This window comes from Eptatretus burgeri, chromosome 8 (assembly GCF_056783735.1).
Source record: "Eptatretus burgeri isolate ZD-2024b chromosome 8, Ebu_testis_v1, whole genome shotgun sequence".
NCBI classification, from domain to species: Eukaryota; Metazoa; Chordata; class Myxini; order Myxiniformes; family Myxinidae; genus Eptatretus; species Eptatretus burgeri.
The window spans coordinates 13,004,750-13,030,243 of NC_140968.1; the positions used below are offsets into that span (position 1 = coordinate 13,004,750).

A 25,494-nucleotide genomic window follows, 5' to 3' on the forward strand; every position below is an offset into this window, starting at 1 on the left:
GACACAGCAGAGTTTGTGAAATAATCCACTGGCACATCTGCAAAAACTTTGATATCCCAGTTCCAAAGAATTTGTGGGAACATGAACCAAAAGCAATCACTGAACATGGAAGTACCGCTCACGTATGACCTCATGATCCCATCGAGCATGAACATTGAAAACAAAGCGTTGTGGCCAGATATCATACTTAGGTACAAAAAAAGAGAGAAGAAGGCATTGCTGATTGAGGTGTTAATACCAGTGATTTTAACTTTCAAGCAGTTCCAACTCCAAGAAAAATGTTCATTTGTCCAATTCGGATATATTTGACGTTTCTGGCGTCTCCAAGAGGTTCGGTGATTTAATACGACGGTTCGGTGATTGATAATCGCGCACCAAGCGAGCTGTTTCTTATCAACCGTTTTGTTGGAGTGCTTAAGCTAGCGCTCTACAATATTCGCACTGTCACATTCGCATTCGCAAATAATGCAGAAATCAAGAAAATGACCAAATACCAAGACCTCAAGATGAAGTGAAAAGATCCTGGAAGTTGAAGAATGCCAAAATTGTACCAGTGATAGTTTGAGCTACGGGAATGATGACAGAACGTCACAGAGATAGTAAAAACCATCCCTGGGAATATTATTACAAATGAACTACAGTTGGAAGCTGTCCGGTGCTCAGTGACGATCCTGAAGAGATCCTTCGTTACAAAACTTTGAGAACAGAAAACTTCACAGCTTGGTCCATGAATCGTGACCCTGTGTTGAAATGAAGGTGGATACCTTGAGCCCACCCTGCGAGGACTCCACTCCACATTCTGAAACCTGCATATGTAGATACCAATCAATGACACACACACACACACACACACACACACACACACACACACACACACACACACACACACACACACACACACACACACACACACACACACACACACACACACACACACTTTGGTAGGTCTCTGTTTCACCTCATAAAACCCACCCACCACATGTGGAGATGGCAGGCAACAACAGCAACTTACACGCACGTGTAAGTGCGTGTAAGTTGTGTGTGTGTGTGTAAGCAACTTACACACACACGGATACTTTGAGACCTGGGGCGTGAGCAGTTAAAACCCACGCTGTCTTCCTGGCAAAGGTCTGCTTGCATGCATACATGCAGTGACGTTTGCACCCCACTGTTCGGCTCACTCAGAATCTGATTCGTACATGCTAGTCCCCTACATAGAGAGAGAAGGTTGGGGAGCAGGGGGAGGGGTGGGGAGAGAGATGTGGGGAGGGGTCAGAGAGGGGGGAAGAAGTTGGGGTAGGAAAGGGGTAGGGTTGAGAGAGAGAGAGAGAGAGAGAGAGAGAGAGAGAGAGAGAGAGAGAGAGAGAGAGAGAGAGAGAGAGAGATATATATATATATATATATATATATATATATATATATATGTATATGTATATATATGTATATGTATATATATGTATATGTATATATATGTATATGTGTATATATATATATATATATATATATATATATATATATATATATATATATATATATATATATATATATATAAATAAATATGAGGGATTCTGGCAGATGTGATGCCCAGTTTATCATCCATCGGAGAGATGGTACACACATTGATGGATGAATCACCCTACCTGTGAAACACTGGGATGACAGTTTATAGCTGGGTTGGGATTTGAATCCAGGCTATACAGAGCAAGCATGCGTACCTCTTGGCTTTCCCGTCATGGTGTTTTTTTTTTTTTTTTCATTTTTTTTTTCATTTTTGAAATTTTTGATAACTGAAAAGGTTTTTTGCTCTTTGTTATCAAATAATTTATTTTGCCTTCCTACCTCTGGTATAGAACCGTGGTACCGCCATTGAAACTTAAACGTGCGCCAAGCAAAATGATTGAAGAAACTTTTTTTATTTTTTTATTTCTATTTATCTATGCCGAAGTGATGGGTGGTATAATGGAAGATGTGTCATTTAAGGGAAACATCGTGGAAAATAAAATTTCACTTTTTCAGTGAGCCAGGCACCGCCTCTTGCACCACAGAACAACATGTGGCTAAGAACGTATTCGAGTGACCCCTGAACTTTGTTAAAGTCGATCGACGCACGGTATATAGCGACAGTGCGAATATTGTAGAGTGCTAGCTTAAGCACTCCAACAAAACGGTTGATAAGAAACGGCTCACTTGGTGCGCGATTATCAATCACCGAACCGTCGTATTAAATCACCGAACCTCTTGGAGACGCCAGAAATCTCAAATATATCCGAATTGGACAAATGAACACTTTTCTTGGAGTTGGAACTGCTTGTAAGTTCGATTCTGGAGCTTAAATTTTGTAATTCCTCTTAGTTTAAGAGATACTCACGGTGATCGCATGTGTGGAAATTAAATAAAGCAACGGACACTTGACGTCTCTGGACGTTTATAGGCTTTGCAATGTACCCAGAGATTCGTAGCTATGATGAACAGGCATTCGATAATATGAGTGAGTGAGGAAAGTGGGGGAAAAAAAATTTACCGTTAATAAATCATTGCAGCCTCTTCCAAGTCAAGGCATGGTTGAGCAGTCCAAAAAAACATGGCGGCTTCAGACCCCAGCGAGGTTACATAGGATATGCTTTCAGACCCCATAGAGAGTGGTGACTGAGGATGCGCCTGATAAAGGATGTAATTAAATAAGGCCGTGAATTGTCTTCAAAAGGGTTTTTTTTAAAAAAAATTCACCCAAACACCCAATTTTCACTCTTGCATTTCCTTAGAGTTTTCTAGGTATGTATGCAAAGTTTTCAGGCTGCTATGTTTCATGGTTTTGGAGTTATGGAGGCGACACACTGACACATGGACTGACACACACACTGACATTTATTAGTATAGATTGTCATATGCAAGGCAGTGTTATCCAATCAATAGGTTGACATTAACATTCATGTAGCCACACGTAACAACAGCGTTGGTGAGCTTCAGATGTGCAGGTCATCCATCATATGTGATCTCTCACAGAATATGTACCATAACATATGTAACACAACAGTGGGACTGAGTGACTTAATATTGTTTTATGTTATTTTTTCAGTTCGATGACATGATGGAGACACCAGCATTGACTTGTACCTGTATACTACACACAGGCCAATTGAGCAAAGATGAGATCAAACCATTGCACAAGAAGTCATGTACGAAGGTCCTGGGTGTGAAAGAAGCTTGTTCCTCCATGCTCATTGGTAACTCCAAATATGCTTCAGTGTGCAACAGTCTACCCGAAGACTATACCGAATGTATAGTGTATCAAACACAGTTCATGTTATAGAAATTTCACGACCATGTGAGAAATTGAACAGAACATTATGGACCCTGAGCGAGCACCAACAATGCAAATCTCAGAAGAAACTGACTAGGAAGCTGACGAGGTATGTCTTTACATGTTTACAAGTACAAAGACTGGCTATTGAGAGTTCAAGTACTCATACAAAAGCATTTCAAATCCTTGCTGAACATGTGAAGGAAAATGTCAACAAAGACGATTGTGCCAAACTCATGACCTCGATCCATCAGGTCAGGTCAGGTATGGGAGCATGTGCCAGAACAGCGCGTCGCTGCGTCCACTTTCCGCCGGTACTCCAGGGGCCTCCGTCTGGCCATCCCCCAGGCAGATGCCAGGCCCATCCCCATCTCCTTGAGATGATGGTCAACCTGCTGCAACCATGAGGCACGTGGTCGGCCCACTGGCATCCTCCACTCATGAGACTCCCTCGCTGAGAGAATCTGGTGAGCAGGATCAGCGTCAGGAAAACGAGCCACATGTCCATACAGCCGCAACTGACGCTCACGGACTATGCAGGTGACAAATCTCATCCGAGTCTCTCTCAGCAACCGCTCGTTGGACACAAAATCCGACCAGCGATAACCAAGGATTCTCCGAAGAGCTCTGGTACCAAAGGAATTAAATCTCCGTCTCAGATCCTTGGTCAGAGTCCAAGTCTCGCACCCATAGAGCAAGACTGGAAGTACCAAGGACCTGAAGACTCGGACTTTCATCCTCCCGCACAGGTACCGGCAGCGCCACACCCCATGATTCAGTGAATCCATGACTCCCCAGGCCCGACCCAGACGTCTATTGACCTCTGACTCGCAGCCAGCAGAGACATGAATATCACTGCCAAGGTAAGTGAATCTCTCCACGACCTCAACATCCTCACCACAAACGGGTGCAGACAAGATGGCAGCATCCAAGACATCAATGAAAAAAGCCTGGATCTTAGTTTTGACCCAGGAAACCCGGAGTGCCAGCAGCTCCGATTCCTCACATTCTGCACCTCGAGGGCCCCCAAGAGGATGTCTAAAGTCTCCGCAAAGATGACTGCATCATCTGCAAAATCAAGGTCCGAGATCTTGACATTGCCAAACGATGCACCGCAATTTGATCTCTCCGACATCCTCCCTAAAATCCAGTCCATACAAGTGCTGAAAAGTGTGGGGGCAAGTACACATCCCTGACGAACTCCAGTAACAACTGGAAATAAGTCAGAGATGGTACCACCACACTTCACAGCACTCTCAGTACCAGAGTAGAGTTCAGACATCAGATCGATCAGTTTTGGTGGCACCCCACGAAGACCAAGAATCCTCCAGAGGAAATCCCGATTCACTGAATCGAACGCTTTACAGAGATCAACTTAGGCTGCAAGTAGCCCCTGCCGAAACTCTCGTCTGCGTTCGATGAGGACACAAAGTGCAAGGATACGGTCAATCGTTGACCTCTTTGGTGTAAAGCCTGACTGCTCTGGACGCTGGTGCTCAAGCAGATGGTGGCGAACCCTATCAAGAATTATCCGAGCAAAGACCTTGCCCGGCACTGAGAGCAGCGTCACCCCTCGGTAGTTGTTGCAGTCTTGGCGATCACCCTTCCCTTTCCAGAGAGGGACAACAAGGTCCCTCTTCCAGTCAGTTGGGATGATGCCTGTGTTCCAGGCAGAGCACAAAACTCCATGCAACGACACGAGTGCAGCATTTCCACCAGCCTTGAGAAGTTCAGCATGGATGCCACAGATCCCTGGAGCTTTGCCCCGTTTCAACTGGTTCACCGCAGCCCGTGTTTCCACAAGCGAAGGTGGACCACAGTTGATTCGAGGGTCAGCAACAGGGATTGTAACACCCTTGACGTCCAACTCGACAGCTGGGGGATCAGCCTGGTACAACCGCTCAAAGTAACCGGCCCAGCGGGCCTTCACTTCAGACTCCTCTGTCAAGAGCTTACCACTCTCTGCTCGAACTGCAGTGCTCCGAGGGATGGGCTTGGATGAACGTAATGCGCGAATTCCCCTGTAAGTGGGACGAGAATCACCTGTCCACAGGTGATGCTCTACCCCTCACAGATTCCTCGCACATAGGCCTCCTTGTCCACCCTCAGTGCACGTACAGTTTTACGCCTCAGCTCCCTGAACAGCTCAGCTCTGCCATTCAGCCTGGCCCTGCGACTCTGGTCAATGGTATCCAGTGTCCCTTGAGAGACAAAATTCTTCTTTGCCCTGCGGTGAGCTCCAAGGCATCCACCGGCAACATCAAGGACGGTGGTCTTGAAGGCGCTCCACAACTCTTCAGGACCGCCCAAAGCACCCAAGACCCCCAAGTGTCCACTCAGCCTGTTCGCAAACTCCTCAGCTACTCTCTCATCCCTGAGCTTGGCAACATCCAGCCTAGGCTGGGATGGTACCATTCTCCAGGATTTAAGGTGCAGCTTTAGAGTTGCTACAACAAGCCTGTGGTCAGTATTGAGGAACTGAGCACTCCGGTGGACCCTGCAGTTCTGGATCATCCTCCAACGACCGTCAATGAGGACATGGTCAATCTCCTTTGCCACACCGCCAGCGTTGGAATACCAAGTCCAGCGATGAGCTTGTGGGTGCTGAAACCATGAACCAGCCACCCTAAGTCCATGACTTCTTGCAAAGTCAAGGAACTTAGTGCTATTCTGGTTCATAGTTCCTGACCCATGGGGACCAACACACACCTCATAACCATCCCTATCAGTTCCAGTCGATGCATTGAAATCCCCCAAGACTAGAAGTGTATCTCGTCTGGGGCACTGATCAACCACAGACTCGAGTGTGGCGTAGAATGCATCCTTCACGGTGAGATCACTCGCCTCAGTCGGAGCATAAACAGAGACCAGGGAAATGACACCTAAGGAGTGACGAATCCTTAATCTCATAATACGCTCGTTGACCGGTGTTACCTCAATTATCATTGGGGTCAGCTTATTGGACACAGCTACAGCAACTCCTTGGGTATGGTAACCATCAGAGCGACCAGACCAATAGTAGGTGTAACCACCCACCATTATCTCGCCGCAATCCGGTCTCCGAACCTCAGAGAGAGCTGCAATCCCGATGTCCAAACGCTTGAGCTCAGATGATAACAGAGACAGGTGATCATCCTCTCTTAGGGATAGGACATTCCAGGCACCCACCTGAAGGGACCGCCTCAGGTTAACCCAAGGAGACCGCCGTCTGGTGGACGACACCTCAGCACCACTCCGACACACTCTCCCGCAATCTGACCCAGGGATGTTACCCCGTGGTTTCCCTCCTATCATCAAAGATTGGGGGTCCCGAAGGCTTTGCCCCAATCCCGTCATCCGGTGAGCTGCCCTGCGAAGGGAAGCTGCGCAGGAGGTACTCCCACGGAGTGGGTTTTCAGATTTTTTTTTGCGTTTTTGCGTTTTGCGGAATGAAGGGTTTTACGGTGGCCGGAGTGCAAATCCATGCCCTTTATAAATCAATCCATGCCCTTTATAAAGCAATACTGGGTGATTTAGGAACTGACCAATTCAGAATAGTTCAACCTCTAGCTGATAAGATACTGCCTCATTCCAGGGCTGCTGTATCGTTAACCAAATTCAGTACAAAACACAAACATTTTGAATAACAGTACTATGGACAAGTATCAAGCAATAAAATCCGCTCAGCAGTATGCTAGTTCATTTGACTATGGATCAATGGAAGCAGCACTCCACATTAGAGCCACTAGTCAACATCTGCGAAAAATATGAAAAGACATTCCAATTCACCTACCTCATGAGTTTTTCTGAGACGTGAATTGTTGATACTGTTTTAGGGTCTATAACCTTCTGTTCAATTTCGTGCACGGCAGTGAAATTTTTATAATATGAACTGTGATACCCCAAACGTTTGGTGTAGTATTCTGTTACGCTGTTGCACGTTGAAGCATATTTGGAGTTAACACTGAGCATCGAGGACCGAGCTGCTTTCGGTACTTTTTCACAAATTCTTACCTGTGACAATTGAAAATTAGTTTTCATGTATTATTATCATGGGGCTGTGTTGGCCTTGAAAGTACTTTCATTTTGATATCTCACTTGCAAATGTAGCTTCATGTTTAATAAATCTGAAAATAAAAACGATTTTTCAGTTTTTGGAGAAAATTTGTTACGGGTATAACTAAAAACGGCTTTTTTCACCCAAAATGCAGAGGATGCGACAATTAAGAAATTTATTTTCTGGTTCAGAAACCATTCTCAAACCTTTTGGCCTCCGACATGTATATACAGTGGAGAGAACAAGTATTTGATACACTGCCGATTTTGCAGGTTTTCCCACTTACAAAGCACGTAGAGGTCTGTAATTTTTATCATAGGTACACTTCAACTGTGAAAGACGGAATCTAAAACAAAAATCCTGAAAATCACATTGTATGATTTTTAAATAATTAATTTGCATTTTATTGCATGAAATAAGTATTTGATCACCTACCAGCCAGTAGGAATTCTGGCTCTCACAGACCTGTTGGTTTTGTCTTTATGAAGCCCTCCCATTCTCCACTCATTACCTGTATTAACTGCACCTGTTTGAACTCGTAATCTGCATAAAAGACAGCTGTCCACACTCAATCAATCAGACTCCAACCTCTCCACAATGGGTAAGACCAGAGAGCTGTCTAAGGACATCAGGGACAAAATTGTAGACTTGCACAAGGCTGGAATGGGCTACAGGACAATAGGCAAGCAGCTTGGTGAGAAGGCAGCAACTGTTGGTGCAATTATTAGAAAATGGAAGAAGTTCAAGATAAGTCAATCTCCCTCGGTCTGGGGCTCCATGCAAGATCTCACCTTGTGGAGCCTCAATGATCATGAGAAAGGTGAGGGATCAGCCCAGAACTACACGGCAGGACCTGGTCAATGACCTGAAGAGAGCTGGGACCACAGTATCAAAGAAAACCAGAAGTAACACACTACGCCATCATGGATTAAAATCCTGCAGCGCACGCAAGGTCCATCTGCTCAAAACAGCGCATGTCCAGGCCCGTCTGAAGTTTGCCAATGACCATCTGGATGATCCAGAGGAGGAATGGGAGAAGGTCATGTGGTCTGATGAGACCAAAATAGAGATTTTGGTTTAAACTCCAATCGCTGTGTTTGGAGGAAGAAGAAGGATGAGTACAACCCCAAGAACACCATCCCAACCGTGAAGCATGGAGGTGGAAACATCATTCTTTGGGGATGCTTTTCTGCAAAGGGGACAGGACGACTGCACCGTATTGAGGGGAGGATGGATGGGGCCATGTATCGTGAGATCTTGGCCAACAACCTCCTTCCCTCAACAAGAGCATTGAAGATGGGGCGTGGCTGGGTCTTCCAGCATAACAACGACCTGAAACACACAGCCAGGGCAACTAAGGAGTGGCTCCGTAAGAAGCATCTCAAGGTCCTGGAGTGGCCTCGCCAGTCTCCAGACCTGAACCCAATAGAAAATCTTTGGAGGGAGCTGAAAGTCTGTGTTGCCCAGCGACAGCACTGAAACCTGAAGGATCTGGAGAATATCTGTATGGAGGAGTGGGCCAAAATCCCTGCTGCAGTCTGTGCAAACCTGGTTAAGAACTTCAGGAAACGTCTGATCTCTGTAATTGCAAACAAAGGTTTCTGTACCAAATATTAAGTTCTGTTTTTCTGATGTATCAAATACTTATTTCATGCAATAAAATGCAAATTAATTATTTAAAAATCATACAATGTGATTTTCAGGATTTTTGTTTTCGATTCCGTCTTTCACAGTTGAAGTGTACCTATGATAAAAAATTACAGACCTCTACGTGCTTTGTAAGTGGGAAAACCTGCAAAATCGGCAGTGTATCAAATACTTGTTCTCCCCACTGTATAGTGCCGCAGCTGTTGGACTTGAAGGTGCGTTTCCCCCCAGCCCTTTATTCTGTCCCAACAGCAGGGTTTAGGGACACAATAGAGGGAGGTTTGGACAAATAAGGGATGTGGGGAGAAATGAGGGGTTCGGGGAGGCTGCACAACTTGGACAAGTGAGATACAGAAGCAAACACTCAGGAAGGAGAGAGGTGGGCTTGGGGAGGCTTAACGGGGTAGAAAAGATCATGGATTTGGATGTGGGATGACCTGAGATGGTGGAGAACAGCTGTCTTGAAGTGTATTGTGCCGGAGGAAGCCGGCTATGAAGCTGGTGAAACGTTGTCTGAGACTGGGTCTGCTCTTGCTTTTATGCTCAAATTAGCGGAGTCGATCTAGTATTTTTACTTTTGATTGGAAGTGCTTTCTCCGTTAAAAAGGTGTAATCCCAACTGCCACAATTTTATACAATGTATATATATATATATATATATATATATATATATGTATACAGTAATACCTTGACATACGAATGCACTAACTTACGAGTATTCCGAGTTACGAGCCGTTGCTTGGACGATTTTTTGCTTTGTGTTGCGAGTCTAGATCTGAGTTACGAGTGGAGCGAGCTTTGAGACACGTGCAGCCAAGCAAGCGAACACCCGTATCTCCCGCCTTTTCACGCATCTCCGGACACTCACTCGTTCAGTTCTCCTGGTTATCTCGTTGAGTAGGGTCGTACCATAGTAATCTGCGTTGTGTTTAGCTCTTGTTTTTTCATTGGTGCAGTTATTTTGCCAAATTTGAAAAAACAAATGAAAAAAAATTGTAGCAATTAAGTTTAGCGATAAAGTGAATAAATAACAAAATAAAATTTTTTTATCAAATTACGTTTAGCGATAAAGTGTGATGAGACCTTCAAATCTCCGCCTATCTCCTCCACCACCACCGCCATCTCCACCAGAATCTTTCGTAAGCCGAAGTCGTCTCATCTCCAAGGTAAATACACTTTATAAAACTAGTTTATTTACTTGTATTCTATTTTATTATCTTTGTATTAATTATTTATAAATACATTTCTCATTTTTAAAACTATGTAACAAGTCAAGATGGCGGCCACGAGGGGGCACGGATTTTTCGGGTCCATTTTTTTTTTTTTTAAAGATCACTAGGGGTAGTAGTATCCCTGTGAAAAGTTTTATGCTTTCTGCAAAAACTGAAATATTCTGGTGCTTAGCCGCTGTACTATATATGGAAGCAGAGATCATATCATGGGTATTGGTGGAAAGAGATCACGGAGGAAGGTGGTGGTGTCGGTACAGGAGGGTTGATGCAGACCAAGCGTTTAGATGAAAGACAGGTTTGGAAAATAATCCTTGTGCAGAAGAAAAGAAAGAGTTATGAAGAACCGCAACACGTGTGCTTATGGTGGAGAAATAAGGAAAGTGAAGCATTTTAAAATGTACTGGATTTTTCGGCGTACAAGTCGATACTTTTTTCACGAATGTCCGGGCCTCGACTTGTACCCAGACTTAACGTATCTTTGTTTAAGACACTTAATTGCATAAATGAAATTGCTACATATTAGAGACAGATATTAAACAAATCAATAAAGAACACAAATCAAATACACAATTAAATGAACAGTTTCAGGGGTACTTCCCAAAATGTCGGGCCGATATTGCTTGGCGGGACGGGAGAGGTGTGGGTGTGGAGTGCAGATGTTACAAGGAGCATCTCCTGTTTCATGTATTGACGTCCTCGGACGTGTGTTCGTTTCTCGGATGTACTGCTTGAATTATAATTTGTAGGCTCGGAAAGCAATGGGGAGGTAAGCCAGGAGTGGTATGGTGTTCCCCTCACCATGATCGGTCTTTCGGGTGAGCCGTGCGGTGAGTCAGAATGTTTGAATAGGACTCCTGGAGGCATGACGAGAGGAACTGATAGAAGAGAGAAAGCAGTTTTTAGGAATGAATTTGAGGAACTGATGAGGTGAAGGAGATGGTCGATTTCAAACCAGACCAATATGCCTTGTACTGTTATGTACGTCGGCACCTTGTGCATCTCTAAAGCCTACCAAAGAGACTCGCTTTTATAATCGTGCCACCAGAGAAGTAGCAGGACAGGCTGAAGGGCGAGCTTGACATGGCTAAATTGAACAAAGAATGCCTGCCATTTGGAGAGATGCGAGTAACAAAAGACCAAGGGCAAAATGCCTTGACTGCAAAACCTTAGGACTGTTGTTAAAAGATTGACTCCCAACCAACTGTCATGGTGACAATTGAAGTCTCCAGAGAAACCATGCTAGAAATCTAGAAAATGTTGACTTTGCTTGATGGCTTTGCCTTTGGCCAGGCAGTTAAGTCTTATCTGTGGCTTCCATCCCCAAGAAACACAAACCACACTTATCTGTAGCTTCCATCCCCAAGAAACACAAACCACACTTATCTGTCGCTTCCATCCCCAAAAAACACAAACCACACTTCCATGCTGCTTTAAGGTGAAACCAAGATGGATCACTGCAGCAGCATAAGGCTATATTTGGGATAAAGGTGGGGGGGGGGGCAAAAGTGGTTCCCTAGTTATATCATGAATACAATCTGATTATGTAGGAACATTGTGATTGAAGCTGTCCATTCTCCTTGAGATTGAAAATAATTTGTGAACAGGAAGGTTGATATCGTGAGTTTAGGGATCCTACTGTTGAGGCTTATAAGGATTTCGCTTCCCTGGCATTGAAAATCCTGCACAAAAGAGTGGCATCTCTCATAGGTTTATGATTTCTACAACGTTTCAAAGCAGCACAGTAACTATTATGAGGATGTACAAAGTGGTTTTGCAGCATTTGCCAGATGCACTTTTCTTGTCCTTTGGATAGTCCACCTCTTCAGCAACAATGCTGGGCTGATTGTCTTGTGTATTAATCCATAACACCAGCCCAAGGATCTTTACTAACTTCTTCATCGCACTGGTGCTTTGGAATGTGAACAGATGACACTTCCCAGATGTAAGCAGAGGGATGGCAATTATTTCATCTGCCATAACAGGCTTAGTCATGTGAATGTTAAACTGTGGTTTTGTTTTGAGCATTAACGAATAGCGGCAGCACTGTTTGTTGCCCTCTCTCATTTCAGCACTGCCGTGTTGTTCGGTGCCTCCAGATCTTCCTTCACAATATTTTTCTTTTCTCTCTACTTATTGCTTTCATGTGTGTGGTGTGTGTCAAATATATCATCTGTGTTCAAGTCGTTACTGTCTCGATAAGTCTCGACCTGGTCAAAATCCCTTATCAACAACTTGTACTTCAAAAGTTTTTTTCTGTGGACGTATTTTGTAAAGGGTCTCTGAACTAACCAACGTTTTATTTGACCTTCCAGTTGTGTTTCGCAGCTTTACTTGACGCTTTTCCATTACACAGCATTGATTGTATTGGCTGGCAAGATCAGTTTCATAAAGATGCAAGTGAACATATAATAATAAGCTCTGCATTCCTGTGAGAGGTCTTCTTCCTCAATCCCTATCCCTTCTCTTTTTCAGTCAATGTGGCGCACTAAACGTGACACTGTCGAAGGTTACTTTTTGGCTGGGAAGGACATGGTTTGGTGGCCGGTAAGATTGTGGATCGAAGTAACGTAAAGTGATGTGCGAATATCAGCTTGTGTGAACAGCTATCTTTTTAGCTTTTTATAAATGCTGACCTGGTCGTTTTTCACTTTGCTTATCTAGTATGGAGAGTTTAACTTCCTTAACGGCATTAATTGTTCAGTATTTCTCAATTTTCCTTCATTGCACACTTTCGTTTATCTGACCGCCAGATTCAACAATCTTTACGTTTTCAAGATAAAGCGGGGCCCTGTAATTTTGAGGAATGACGTTATCATGCATATCAATAAAATCCACCATCCAAGGAGTAGTACGTACAATTCCCGTGTAATTGCCTCCTCGTCCAAAACAAGGATGGAGTCCATAAGAAAATGTTTATCTGTCAAGGCTGGAGTGCCCCAAGACTGGTCTGGGCCCAGTCCTTTTCCTGATCTTCATCAGTGATCTATTTGACTCTTGAAAATCCTCTTTATTTATTTGCTGATGACTCGGCCCTCTGACATGACTTTCCTCATCTGATGTGACTTGCCTCATCCTCTGACGTGACTGACAGGAACGTTGCAGCCTCTTTCCTCCCTTTAGACCTTGTGAAAAAAAAAATCACAAGTTGGTCAAACACTTGGAATATGTCTTTCAATCTTGACAAATCTCACACTCTCACCATATCTCTCCGAAAGGACCATCTGGCAAACCCTCTCCCCACCCCATCTACTTTCTTAACAATGCAATTTCAAAATAGTTAACCATAATTGTTCTGTTCCTGAATGCAAATGGGACTCATGGAAATGCCGGAAATGCGATGACAAACAACATGTATCACAGCCCTCACAGCTCTGACTCCCCCTGCCCCCCCCCCCAAACATGATTGATAGTAAATATCATCATTTTGAAAAGTTGATTTTTAAATTTACTCTTTGCATTCACAAGCCCCAGATATGACCTTCCCATCGCAGTAAGAAGCACCAAAAACCAGATACGGTGTCTCCCTCTGAGAAGTCTGCCTGGTACATCCGGTTCCCATGTGAATAATAACTGGCACAAGATTCGTGTATTTTCACGGTGTGAAGATGTCCTTTGTTGAAGAATCAGCAGCCATTGCTCTATTGGCAATGATGTATAGCGTCGTCTTTTCAATTACAGACGTTCATTCACTGGTAGTGATCTGTCAGGGGTTTTGGTATAACGCGTGCCCGTCTACGAACCTTCTGGCCTTGCAGCAGCCCATGTCGTCTGGATTTTGCAGTTCAGTTAGTTGCAATGTCTCAGGTACTTTCCCAAGTATTTCAGCTTTTCTTAGAATCTTTGTGAGCCATTATTGGTAACAATCCTTATCTCGAATGCACGATACAAGGAAACTTGCCTTAATCAGTGTTGCTGCAAAGGGGTTATGCGCATGCGTACCGAGCATTCTGGGGTGGATTACATCGTTTTAAAAGTCTGGTGTTCTGTCTAATTGTGGTTCGACTATTTGTGGGCGACATTTCTCAATTGAAAAGTTAATTTTATCTGAGGAGTGGCTTTATTTTTGCAAAACCTACCTGGTGGCACACCCAATAGCTCCAATTGTATGGAATACAAAAACAAACCAAAGTTTTAAGAATGTATGAGTACAGTACAAATTCCACATTCGAGAGAGATGAAGCTTTCACACGTGGTCATTCATGATGTGTTAAGTGCAATGAACTCATGCTGATGAGCCTAAGATTGTCGGCAATAAATGGGAATGCGATGTGAAAGGAATGCTTTTGTCTCTTGTACCACAGGTCGGTGCATCGCTTTTTGCCAGCAACGTTGGCAGTGGGCATTTCATGGGCCTGGCAGGGAGTGGTGCTGCCTCTGGAATCGCTGTAGGGGCATACGAACTAAATGTATGAGGGGGAGGGCTGAGTGTAGAGACTGGTTCAGGAGTTTTATTTTATTATTATTTTTACTCAATATTTTCACCCCCCTTGATCTTAACCTCATTGCCACATAACCCATATTTGCCTATTTCCTCCGATCTTACATTTTGCAGGTCTTTCAATCCCAATTCCCATACCTATGATCCAATGCTAATTTTATCCAAGCTTTTACAACCAACATTTAATATCTGAATGCTTTAACCACTATGACATTAAATATTCCCACCTTTTTATCTTTTTAGTTTGTCCATTGCATGCCCTAAGCCATAATATTTTGAACAGCCATGCCAGTTGACGTTTTGAAGGTTTCTGTGTTTACAAAGTCACACACAACAACTTGAGCTTGTTTCCCATGTATGAGCTTTTCTCAATGGTGTATTTTTGGGTGCTACTGTTATGGGCTTGTTTGTCTTTGAATATCTGACAATGTAAGCAATCTTTCACGTGGGATTAAACAGGGTTATTGAAGCTTTGTGGAAGAGCAACAGTTTACACCGACACTTGGTGAATTTGAACTTTACGGGAATTTCAGAGTGGCATCTAAGCCCGTTGGTTTGGCTTCACACGAAGCCCCAAGGATAGTTTGTTCATCGTGTCGTTTTGTTTTGCAGGGAATGTTCATAGTGTTGTTGCTCGCTTGGGTCTTCTTGCCCATTTACATTGCCTCTCGGGTGAGTGTTGCATTCTTAACCTTCAATACGTTCTTCCATGAGGTTGCATTGCCTGTTCATGTAAACACATTTTTATAACTTGACATAATTTGCATGTATGATGTGTTTAAGGTGAGTGCCCTTGTCTAACTGATGTCTAACTGAGTAGGCACGTGTGGATTTCATTATCATAAGCATCCCTTGCAATAGCCCGCCCCCTCGCCCTCTCGAAAAGCAACTTTCTGAGTTGTTGGGTGGGTAAAATTGGAGCTTTGTTCTCGCATCCTGTTGACACAAATGTCTGTTTCTAATAATTCATCCAAAACAATTCTCTACGACATTGTTTATTTTGGGAATGACAAAGAACCGCAACTTAAAGGCCCAGTCACACCTTGACGTTTTAGCCAATGTATGCCAATTTTTGAAATTTTTTTCTAAAACGCTGGCACACGTTGAATAGGTTATGGGTAAGTTTTGATAACATTGAGAGCACGCTGAAAAACACTGCCATACGTCGTTGTACGCTGGCTTTAAACGTTGTACTTTTCGGTTGTCCTCAAATTTTTGTATGCTTGAAATTTCACGACGTATGCCGTCGTATGACTCGCACGTTCTGCTACGCTGGCCACAAGTTGTATGCACGGTCTGCGATCGTTGACAGACGTCAACACATGCTACTTGTAAGTTAATCATGAGTTGAGACACGCCGAGGTAATGTTTAGCGAACCTGAAACTTATTTCTAACCTATGATTAACGTGTTGTTGGCACGTTACGCAATCCTTGCCACACGTCGACAGACGTTACTTTTAAGTTACTCATAGGCTGAAAGACGTCGGTATAATGGATCGTCCTTGCGTCAGCGTCCACGGCCACGCCCAGGACACTTATTTGCAGCATTCTTCAAACTTTTCTTCAGCATGACGAGGATGTTCACACTTCGATGTCTAGCTTGGCTATGATTCCAATTGTCCATCGGCAGCGTCTATTTAAAATAGTCGAGTTTGAGCGTTTTAACACGTTCAGAAGAAACGCTTCAAATTTCCAAACCCCAGCGTCAAAAAACAAAGGCAAGTGACAGCAATTTAAATCGTTCATTGTAAACAATGAAAATAGTTGAGTGGTACCGTTTAAAAGTCGTTGAGTGTAAAAAAATCCAATTGTTGAGCGCAAGCGTCTACTTTCAATAGTGGAGTTTGAGAGATTTAGCACGTTCAATAGAAACGATTAAAATTTCCGAGCGCCAGCGTCAAAAAACAAAGGCGAGTGACAGCAATTTAAATCGTTCATTGTAAACAATGAAAATAGCTGATTGGTACCGTTTAAAAGTCGTGGAGTGTAAAAAAAAAATCCAATTGTTGAGCGCAAGCGTCTACTTTCAATAGTGGAGGTGCAGCCATTTAAATCGTTGAGTGGCAGCCTATGAATAGCAAACCCCACGCCATCGGCAAAGATAAACTGCCGCACGATATGGATAAGTTAGGCTATCGTTGGGCATAGTTTGTGAACGCCGGCTACATGATAATTATTCGTTGGTATACCGTATCTATAAGTTATCGAAGCGCTCTATGCACATTATTAGTTCATTGTGCATTTGTCCAAACCGTTATGAATAGACCTAAATCGTAAAAACAAGCCATAGCTCATTGTTGAAAAAGCCCCATAAAAAATTAGCCGCGAAGAACTTCGAACAATGGTGCAAAGATGCCTCCTACCCGTGGACACGCGGACGCAAGGAGGATCCATCATAACCCACACCCTCCCCTTCACACTCACCTACTACTGCCAACATGAACAAACTACTACTAATACTAATACTGATAGTGATACTGATACTGATACTGTTACTGCTGACATGGACATCGACTCAAAAAGGACTCGAAAACACTGTTGGGTTCCCCTTTTATGAACACCATTTTTATATACCAATTCCCAAAATCGCTGGGAACACGTCTTTATATGGCAGTTGTAAGTTAGAAACACGTTCATTTATTTTTTTTGTCGACCGGAAGACGTCATTGGAATACGTCTACATACGTCAATGTGTGTTGGGACTACGTAAAGAATTGGTTCAAAGCACGTCAAACATAAGTTAGAAATAAGTTTCGCGTAAAAAAGACATTACCACGACGTGTTTCGACTTATGAGTAGCTTATAAGTAGCCCTTGTGGACGTGTGTAAGCGTCCGCATATCGTGTGGACAACTTATCCCCATCGCATGCGGAACGTGTGTCATACGCCAAGTACGTCGTAAAATTTTGAACATGTTTAAAATTTCTTGACGTACTCTACTTACTACGACGTATGATAGCGTACTTTAGCGTTCTACTCACGTATACCAAACTTACTCATACCGTATTTGACGTGCCCCAACGTTTTAGACACATTTTTCTTAGGTCGGCATACGCTGGCAAGATCGCCAAGGTGTGACTGCGATGTTGACACTTCCATTCCTACGGCAGTTATGATTTGAATCGTTGTGCGTCAGCCTTTTAATAGGCTACGTCACGACATCGTCGGCGATGCGTGCAACGCACTATGCCTAAGTTAGACTATCGTTGGGCATAGGTTGTGTAGGCCGACAACAGGTTCAGCATTCGTTGGTATAAGTTATCTATAACACAACGAAACGTTCTGTGTCCGTTACTAATGCGTTATACATAAGACCAAGTCGCTATGAATACGTCCGAATCTTTAAAAAAAAAAAAAAAAACATCAAAAGTTCAACGTAAGCCAGCGTTTTACATAAATTTTAATACGTTGCCATCGCTGGCTAAAACGTCAAGGTGTGACTGGGCCTTAACCAAGGTAGCTGAAGAAGATGGTGCTCTGATGGTCCATTCGTTTGGGCAGGGGAGGATATCTGTTAAAATAGACTGGTGGGAGAGCCTATGGGAGTTGTTACAGCTATTGCTCTGCGTTGGTTGTGCAAGGGCATATGCAGGCACATGCAACTGTGTACATTTATTCCATTGTGGGTTTAGCAGAAGGGAAGAGGATTTCAATGATGCTTTTGAGATCGTACTGCTGCTGCTTATACTTGGGGATTTTTGCAAAAAATGTAGCTGTTGACATGGCCATTGAGGGCATTTTTGGTGCTTTGTTGTGATTGATGAGTGGTGTATAGCGTTACTGAAGTCAGTCACTGGATTTTGGTATTTAAAGAATGTGCCGTAGCTGTAGATGTTTACTCGGCCCAGAAAAAACCCCCAAAAAAACAAGTAAGTGCATTGAAGATATCCCCCACCACCATCAAGAGGAGGGAGAGGAATAACAATCTATTGGGTGGTCAATCTAGTCTACCTTTATTAACCTCCGCCATCTTCGAAGATGGATGGAGGTTACTGTTTTCACCACTTTGTTTGTTTGTTTGTTTGTTTGTTTGTGAACAGTATTATGGAAAAACTCCTCGACGGATTTCGACGAAACTTGGTGGGGGGGGGGGGGGGGTAAGGTATGGTCCAAGGATCATGCCATTAAATTTTGGACTTGGCCCCCTCCCCCAAAAAAAAATTTAGAGAAAAAAAAAATTTTTTTTTGCATTTCTACATGTTTTAAGTGATTTCCAACCCCCCCCCCCCCAAAAAAAAATTGTTAGAGGAAAAACTTTTTTTTTTGCATTTCTACATGTTTTAAGTGATTCCAACCCCCCCCCCCAAAAAAAAAAAATTGTGAGAGGAAAAACTTTTTCTTGCATTTCTACATGTTTTAAGTGATTTCCAACCCCCCCAAAAAAAAAATTGTTAGAGGAAAAACCTTTTTTTGCATTTGTACATGTTTTAAGTGATTTCCAACCCCCCCCCCCAAAAAAAATTGTTAGAGGAAAAACTTTTTTTTGCATTTCTACATGTTTTAAGTGATTTCCAACCCCCCCCCCCCAATAAAAAATGGAGAAAAGAATGATAACTGTCAGCACTGTTAACATCATATTTAATGAATAAGATATAAGGTTCACTTGAGTGACCCAGCAGTATTGGCGGTGGAGGTTTTGCACTCTCCCTAGTGCTCCCCCTCGAGTTAACCTCCGCCATCGAAGATCGGAGGTTACTGTTTTCACCCCTTTCTGTTTGTTTGTTTGTGAACAGTATTATGGAAAAACTCCTTGACGGATTTCGACAAAACTTAGTGGGGGGATTAGGTATGGTCCAAGGATCATGCCATTAGATTTTGGACTTGGTCCAAAAAAAAAACAGAAAATTTTGCAACTTTTTTTCAAAAAAATTCGATTTTATTTGGAAAATATTTGAATTTTTTTTGCATTTCTAGATGTTTTAAGTGATTTCCATCCCCCAAAAAAATTTGTTCGAGGAAAAAAAAACAACAAATTTTGCAACTTTTTTTTCAAAAAAATTTCGATTTTATTTTTTTTGGCATTTCTACATGCGCGTCGATCTAGTTTCGTTTATTCAATCGTGGTTCAGTAGAGTCTGATCCGTTTTGACCTACAATGAATAGGATATCAGGTTCACTTAAGTGACCCAGCAGTATTGGCGGCGTAGGTTTTGCACTCGACCGAGTGCTCCCCCTCGAGTTATCAGTATTTCCGTCGATATGTTTGTCTGTCTGTCTGTCTGTCTGTATGTATGTCTGTTCGGTCCAGTGCTCCGTTAATACAATGGTGATTTCGATGAAACTTGATTGGTAGGTTCATACCATGACCTCGTTGTGTGCAAATGAGAACCGTTGCTATGGACCCATCCGTTGCCGAGCAACGGACCTTTGAAATTTTCAAACAAATCTCAAAAATTAATTTTTTCGAAAATCAAAAATCAGGCCACGAGCGACTGTGGGCAGTACATTCAGCCATATTGTCAAAAATTTCCAGCCGGATCCTATGAAAACTGTCGGAGAAGATAGGCTTTGAATGAACCCTGGTCGAAAACAATAAAAAAACGAAGTTCATTATATCTCAGAGACTATGAGTCAGATATACATGAAACTGGTATGGTAGGTTCATGGTATGTCCTAGGTATGTGTGAGAAAGAACCGTTGCTATGGACGCTTTTGTTGGCTAGTAACGGCTGAAAAACGACTAAAATCGACTATGCATGTCCGCCTACCGGCTTGTATTAATTACAAGCGGTACCCGACTGACAGTATCCGGGGTGCGGTACGCGACAGTGGGCGCGTTGTCTCTGGCCCAAGCCACACGTGTGGAGAATGTGTTTGTGAAGGAGGAGCTTGAGTGGAGAAGGGGTGGAGTCCATAGGGCGAGGGTGGAGTAGTAGGTGGGATCAGGTAGGTGGGTGGGGTCGACGTGGTGTGGGCGGAGACGAGGAGGCGGAGTCGAGGAGCAGTAGGTGGGTCATGGCGGTGTCGAGGCGAGGCATGTGCGGAGACGAGGAGGCGGAGACAAGGAGCAGGAAACACAGACCGACGGGGCAAGAGGGACTGCCCCGACCTTTACAGGGCCCGCAGCTCGGGGGGAGGGATCATGCCGAATTCAAACGTCTACCTGAATAGGGCACTCCCATTGGCCCCGACCCCTCACGTGGCCCGCCAGCTTGGGCCGGAAACCGCCTCACTTCATTTCCGGCAAGGCCATCTCAAACAGCGGCAATATTGCGCTCCGGACCCACGAGATGACATGAATCGCCCACACCGAAATTGGCATGCGAATCATCCTGCAAAAACCCCCAGGCGACCGGTCGAGGGTCCCGCATGCCCGCTCGGGTGTTCTACCAGTGCGGATCAACGCATTCGTTCTGTGCACGCCAACGTGGCCCGCACTGTACATTCCCTGGCTCGATCGCAGCCTTGCTGGCCGCAGAGACTAGAAGACTTCACCATCCGTGGAGAATCCACCACTGCCAGCGAGGACCGAAGGTACATCGCCATGGATAAATCCATGCACGTTTCACGAGCGGCGTACATGTCTGCTTTCAAGCACGTTCCATACAGTGCGCGCGGTTCTGCCCTTACACATGTAGCCAGCGCTCGCGTTCACACGATTCCGCTAGCGTGTGCGCGGGGCGAACACCAATATGTCGGGTATTGAGGTTAAAAAAGAGCAAGCCGCTTATACCCGCACACTCGCATCCTGCCCAACATGGCGTGAAGTTGGCTTTATTGGCCTCCGTACGCGTCTCGTGCAGCTTGGACGTCGTGTGGCTGTGTTTCCCATGCCGTGAAAAACGCCATTCGTGCAGCCTCTTAAGAGATATTTACTTGCATGCCTTTCTAATGCAATCGGCAATTCTCCCCAGACCATCGGAAGCTCGAGTCAATAGTCCAGCACCAACTAGCACACGACATGACTCTGCGCTGCAGTTTCCCCACCATGGCACCACACGTGCTGGCCTCCACGAGGGCCCATCTCACAGCGAAGGCGCACGTGGCAGATTTACCTCAGGAATAATGAGAAAAGAAGAAGAGTGGGGATGAAATGAAGGAAAAAATAATTGAAGCAACCCGAGCTATTAGATCATCACAACGCACTCCCTTGTTGTCCCACTAAACAAAAGGAAGGGGACTATCTACCTGTATAATAATGGAATAACTGTCTTGGGACACTATCTGTTGTGTGCATGCGTTTCTGGGAACCACAACAATATATTTCACCCATATTTGGTATTTTCTTCAGCCTGGTGTTGGCACAGTGGTTAGGACAGCGGCTTGGGATCCAAGAGGTCCTGAGTTCAAGCCCCGTTGGGCCACTGAATTAATACACCAGGGGGTTGACTCAGCCTGTCATCCTTCCGAGGTCGGCAAAATGAGTACCAGTGTACTGGGCCGGTGTATACCCCGGTTAAAATAGGTGTACCATATCCCTGTGTCGTAAGAGGCGACTAGGGTTGCGTCAGGAAGGGCATCCGGCGTAAAACATGTGCCAAATCACTATGCGGATCATACGGATGATCCGCTGTGGTGACCCCTAACGGGAGCAGCCGAAAGAAGAAGAAGAAGAAGAAGAGGGGTTGACTCAGCCTGTCATCTTTCCGAGGTCGGCGAAATGAGTACCAGTGTACTGGGCCCGGTCTATGCCCCGGTTCGAATAGGTGTACCATATCCCTGTTTGTCGTATGAGGCGACCAGGGTTGCGTCAGGAAGGGCATCCGGCGTAAAATCTATGCCAAATCATTATGCGGACAATAAAACGGATTTCCATACCGGATCGGTTGAGGCCCAGGTTACCAATAACCGCCACCGGTACTGTTGGTCAGCGGGGTACCGGTGGAAATTGTGTTACTGCTGGGCGAAGGAGGAGAAGGAGGAGAAGGAGACGGGGAAGGCGTGTCCAGAAGCAGTGGGAGAGGGGGAAGGGTAGAAGTGTGGAGGTGAGAGTTGGAACTCTGAATGTTGGGACTATGACTGGCAAAGGGTGAGAGTTGGCTGATATGATGGAGAGAAGAAAGGTGAACATACTGTGTGTACAAGAGACCAAGTGGATGGGGAGTAAGGCTAGGAGCATTGGAGGTGGTTTCAAACTGTTCTACCATGGTGTGGATGGGAGGAGAAATGGTGTCAGGGTAATTCTGAAGGAGGGTTATGTCAAGAGGATATTGGAGGTGAGGAGAGTGTCGGACCGAGTGATGAGTGTGAAGTTGGACATTGAAGGGGTGATGATGAATGTCATCAGTGCATATGCCCCACATATGGGGTGTGAGATGGAGTATAAAGAAGATTTCTGGAGTGAGTTAGATGAAGTGGTGGAGAGTGTATCCAAGGATGAAAGAGTGGTGATTGGAGCAGATTTCAATGGGAATGTTGGGGAAGGGAATAAAGAGGATGAGGAGGTGATTGGTAGGTACGTTGTCAAGGAGAGGAATGTGGAAGGGCAAATAGTGGTAGATTTTGCAAAAAGAATGGAAATGGCGGTGGGAAATACGTATTTCAAGACGAAGGAGGAACACAGGGTGACGTACAAGAGTGGAGGAAAGTGCACACAGGTGGATTACATCTTAAGCAGGAAATGCAACCTGAAAGAGATTAGAGACTGCAAGGTGGTGGCAGAGGAGAGTGTAGCTCGACAGCATCGATTGGAGGTGAGGTTGAGGAAGAGAGTGAGGGCTGAACCAAGGACCAGATGGTGGAAGCTGAAGGAGGAAGACTGTTGCGTGGAATTTAGGGAGGAGGTGAGACAGGTGTTGGATGGTGGTAAAGATGGGTGGGATGATTGGGCAACTATGGCAGAAGTGGTGAGGGAGATAGCTAGGAAGGTACTTGGTGTGACATCTGGACAGAGGAAGGAAGATAAGCAGACTTGGTGGTGGAACGAGGAAGTACAGGAAAGTATAAGGAAGAAGAGGTTGGCGAAAAAGTGGGATAGCCAGAGAGATGAAGAAAGTAGACAGGAGTACAAGGAGTGGCGGTGCAAGGCGAAGAGAGAGGTGGCAAAGGCTAAGGAAAAGGCATATGACGAGCTGTATGAGAAGTTGGATACAAAGGAAGGGGGAAAGGATTTGTACCGATTGGCCAGACAGAGGGACCGAGCTGGGAAGGATGTGCTGCAGGTTAGGGTGATAAAGGACGTAAATGGGAATGTGCTGACGAGCGAGGAGAGTGTGTTGAGAAGGTGGATGGAGTACTTTGAGGAGCTGATGAATGAAGAAAATGAGAGAGAGAGGTTGGAAGAGGTGGAGAGAGTGAATCAGGAAGTGGGGTGGATCAGTAAGGATGAAGTGAGGACTGCTATGAAGAGGATGAAAAGTGGAAAGGCGGTTGGCCCAGATGGTATACCAGTGGAGGCATGGAAGTGTTTAGGAGAGATGGCAGTGGGGTTTTTAACCAGATTGTTTAATAAAATCTTGGAAAGTGAGAGGATGCTGGAGGAGTGGAGATTAAGTGTACTGGTTCCGATTTTCAAGAACAAGGGTGATGTGCAGAGCTGTGGAAATTACAGAGGGATAAAGTTGTTAAGACACACCATGAAGGTGTGGGAAAGAGTAGTGGAAGTTAGGTTGAGAGGAGAGGTGATGATTTGTGAGCAGCAATATGGCTTTATGCCAGGAAAGAGCACCACTGATGCAATGTTTGCTTTGAGAATGTTGATGGAGAAGTATAGGGAAGGCCAGAAGGAGTTACATTGTGTGTTTGTGGATTTAGAGAAAGCTTATCATAGGGTGCCAAGAGAGGAGCTGTGGTATTGTATGAGGAAGTCGGGAGTGGCAGAAAACTATGTGAGGGTGGTGCAGGATATGTATGAGGACAGTGTTACAGCGGTGAGGTGTGCGGTAGGAATGACGGACCGGTTTAAGGTAAAAGTGGGATTGCACCAAGGATCGACTCTGAGCCCTTTCCTGTTTGCATTGGTGATTGACAGGTTGACGGACGAGATCAGACTGGAGTCTCCATGGACTATGATGTTCGCGGATGACATCATGATCTGTAGGGAACAGGCTGAGGCGAGCCTCAAGAGGTGGATGTACGCACTGGAGAGAAGGGGAATGATAGTCAGTAGGAGTAAGACGGAGTACATGTGCGTAAATGAGAGGGAGGGTGGTGGTATGGTGTGGTTGCAAGGAGTTAAGGTGGATGGGTTTAAATACTTGGGATCAACTGTCCAAAGTAACGGAGAGCGTGGTGGAGAAGTGAAAAAGAGAGTGCAGGCAGGATGGAGTGGGTGGAGAAGAGTTGCAGGAGTGATTTGTGACAGAAGGGTAGCTGCAAGAGTGAAGGGGAAAGTATATAAGACAGTAGTGAGACCAGCTATGTTGTATGGTTTGGAGGCGGTGGTGCTGACAAAAAGACAGGAAGCGGAGCTGGAGGTGGCAGAGTTAAAGATGCTGCGATTCTCGTTGAGAGTGACGAGGTTGGATAGGATAAGGAATGAGTATATTAGACGGACAGCGCAGGTAAGACGGTTTGGAGACAAAGTGAGAGAGGCGAGATTGAGATGGTTTGGACATGTGCACAGGAGGGAAGCGGAGTATATCGGGAGAAGGATGCTGAGGATGGAGCCGCCAGGTAGGAGGAGAAGAGGAAGGCCAAAGAAGAGGTTTATGGATGTGGTGAGGGCGGACATGCCGGTGGTTGGAGTGTCAATGGAAGATGTGGAGGATAGAGCGAAATGGAGACGGATGATCCGCTGTGGCGACCCCAAACGGGAGCAGCTGAAAGAAGAAGAAGAAGAAGAAGAAGAAGAAGAAGAAGAAGAAGAATTTGGTATTTTCTTCATGTGGGGGTAGGGTGGGTGCAATTGGAATTATCTGAACTTAAATAACCACAATGTAGTAAATATGCACACAAGCT

General features: G+C 44.7%; 1 protein-coding gene across 6 annotated transcripts in view; it reads left to right on the forward strand.

Moving 5' to 3' along the window:
- LOC147021127 (sodium/myo-inositol cotransporter 2-like) overlaps positions 1 to 25,494 on the forward strand; it is a 165,066-nt gene that overhangs the window by 47,156 nt on the left and 92,416 nt on the right. For all 6 annotated transcript variants that reach the window (XR_015060716.1, XM_085890911.1, XM_085890909.1 and 3 more), the window contains 3 exons: positions 12,689 to 12,760; positions 14,518 to 14,622; positions 15,267 to 15,326. Coding sequence is in view for 5 of the 6 variants with exons in the window: in XM_085890911.1 (XP_085747037.1) it covers positions 12,689 to 12,760; positions 14,518 to 14,622; positions 15,267 to 15,326 (237 nt within the window). In the remaining variant the exon portion in view is untranslated. The remainder of the gene's footprint in view (positions 1 to 12,688; positions 12,761 to 14,517; positions 14,623 to 15,266; positions 15,327 to 25,494) is intronic.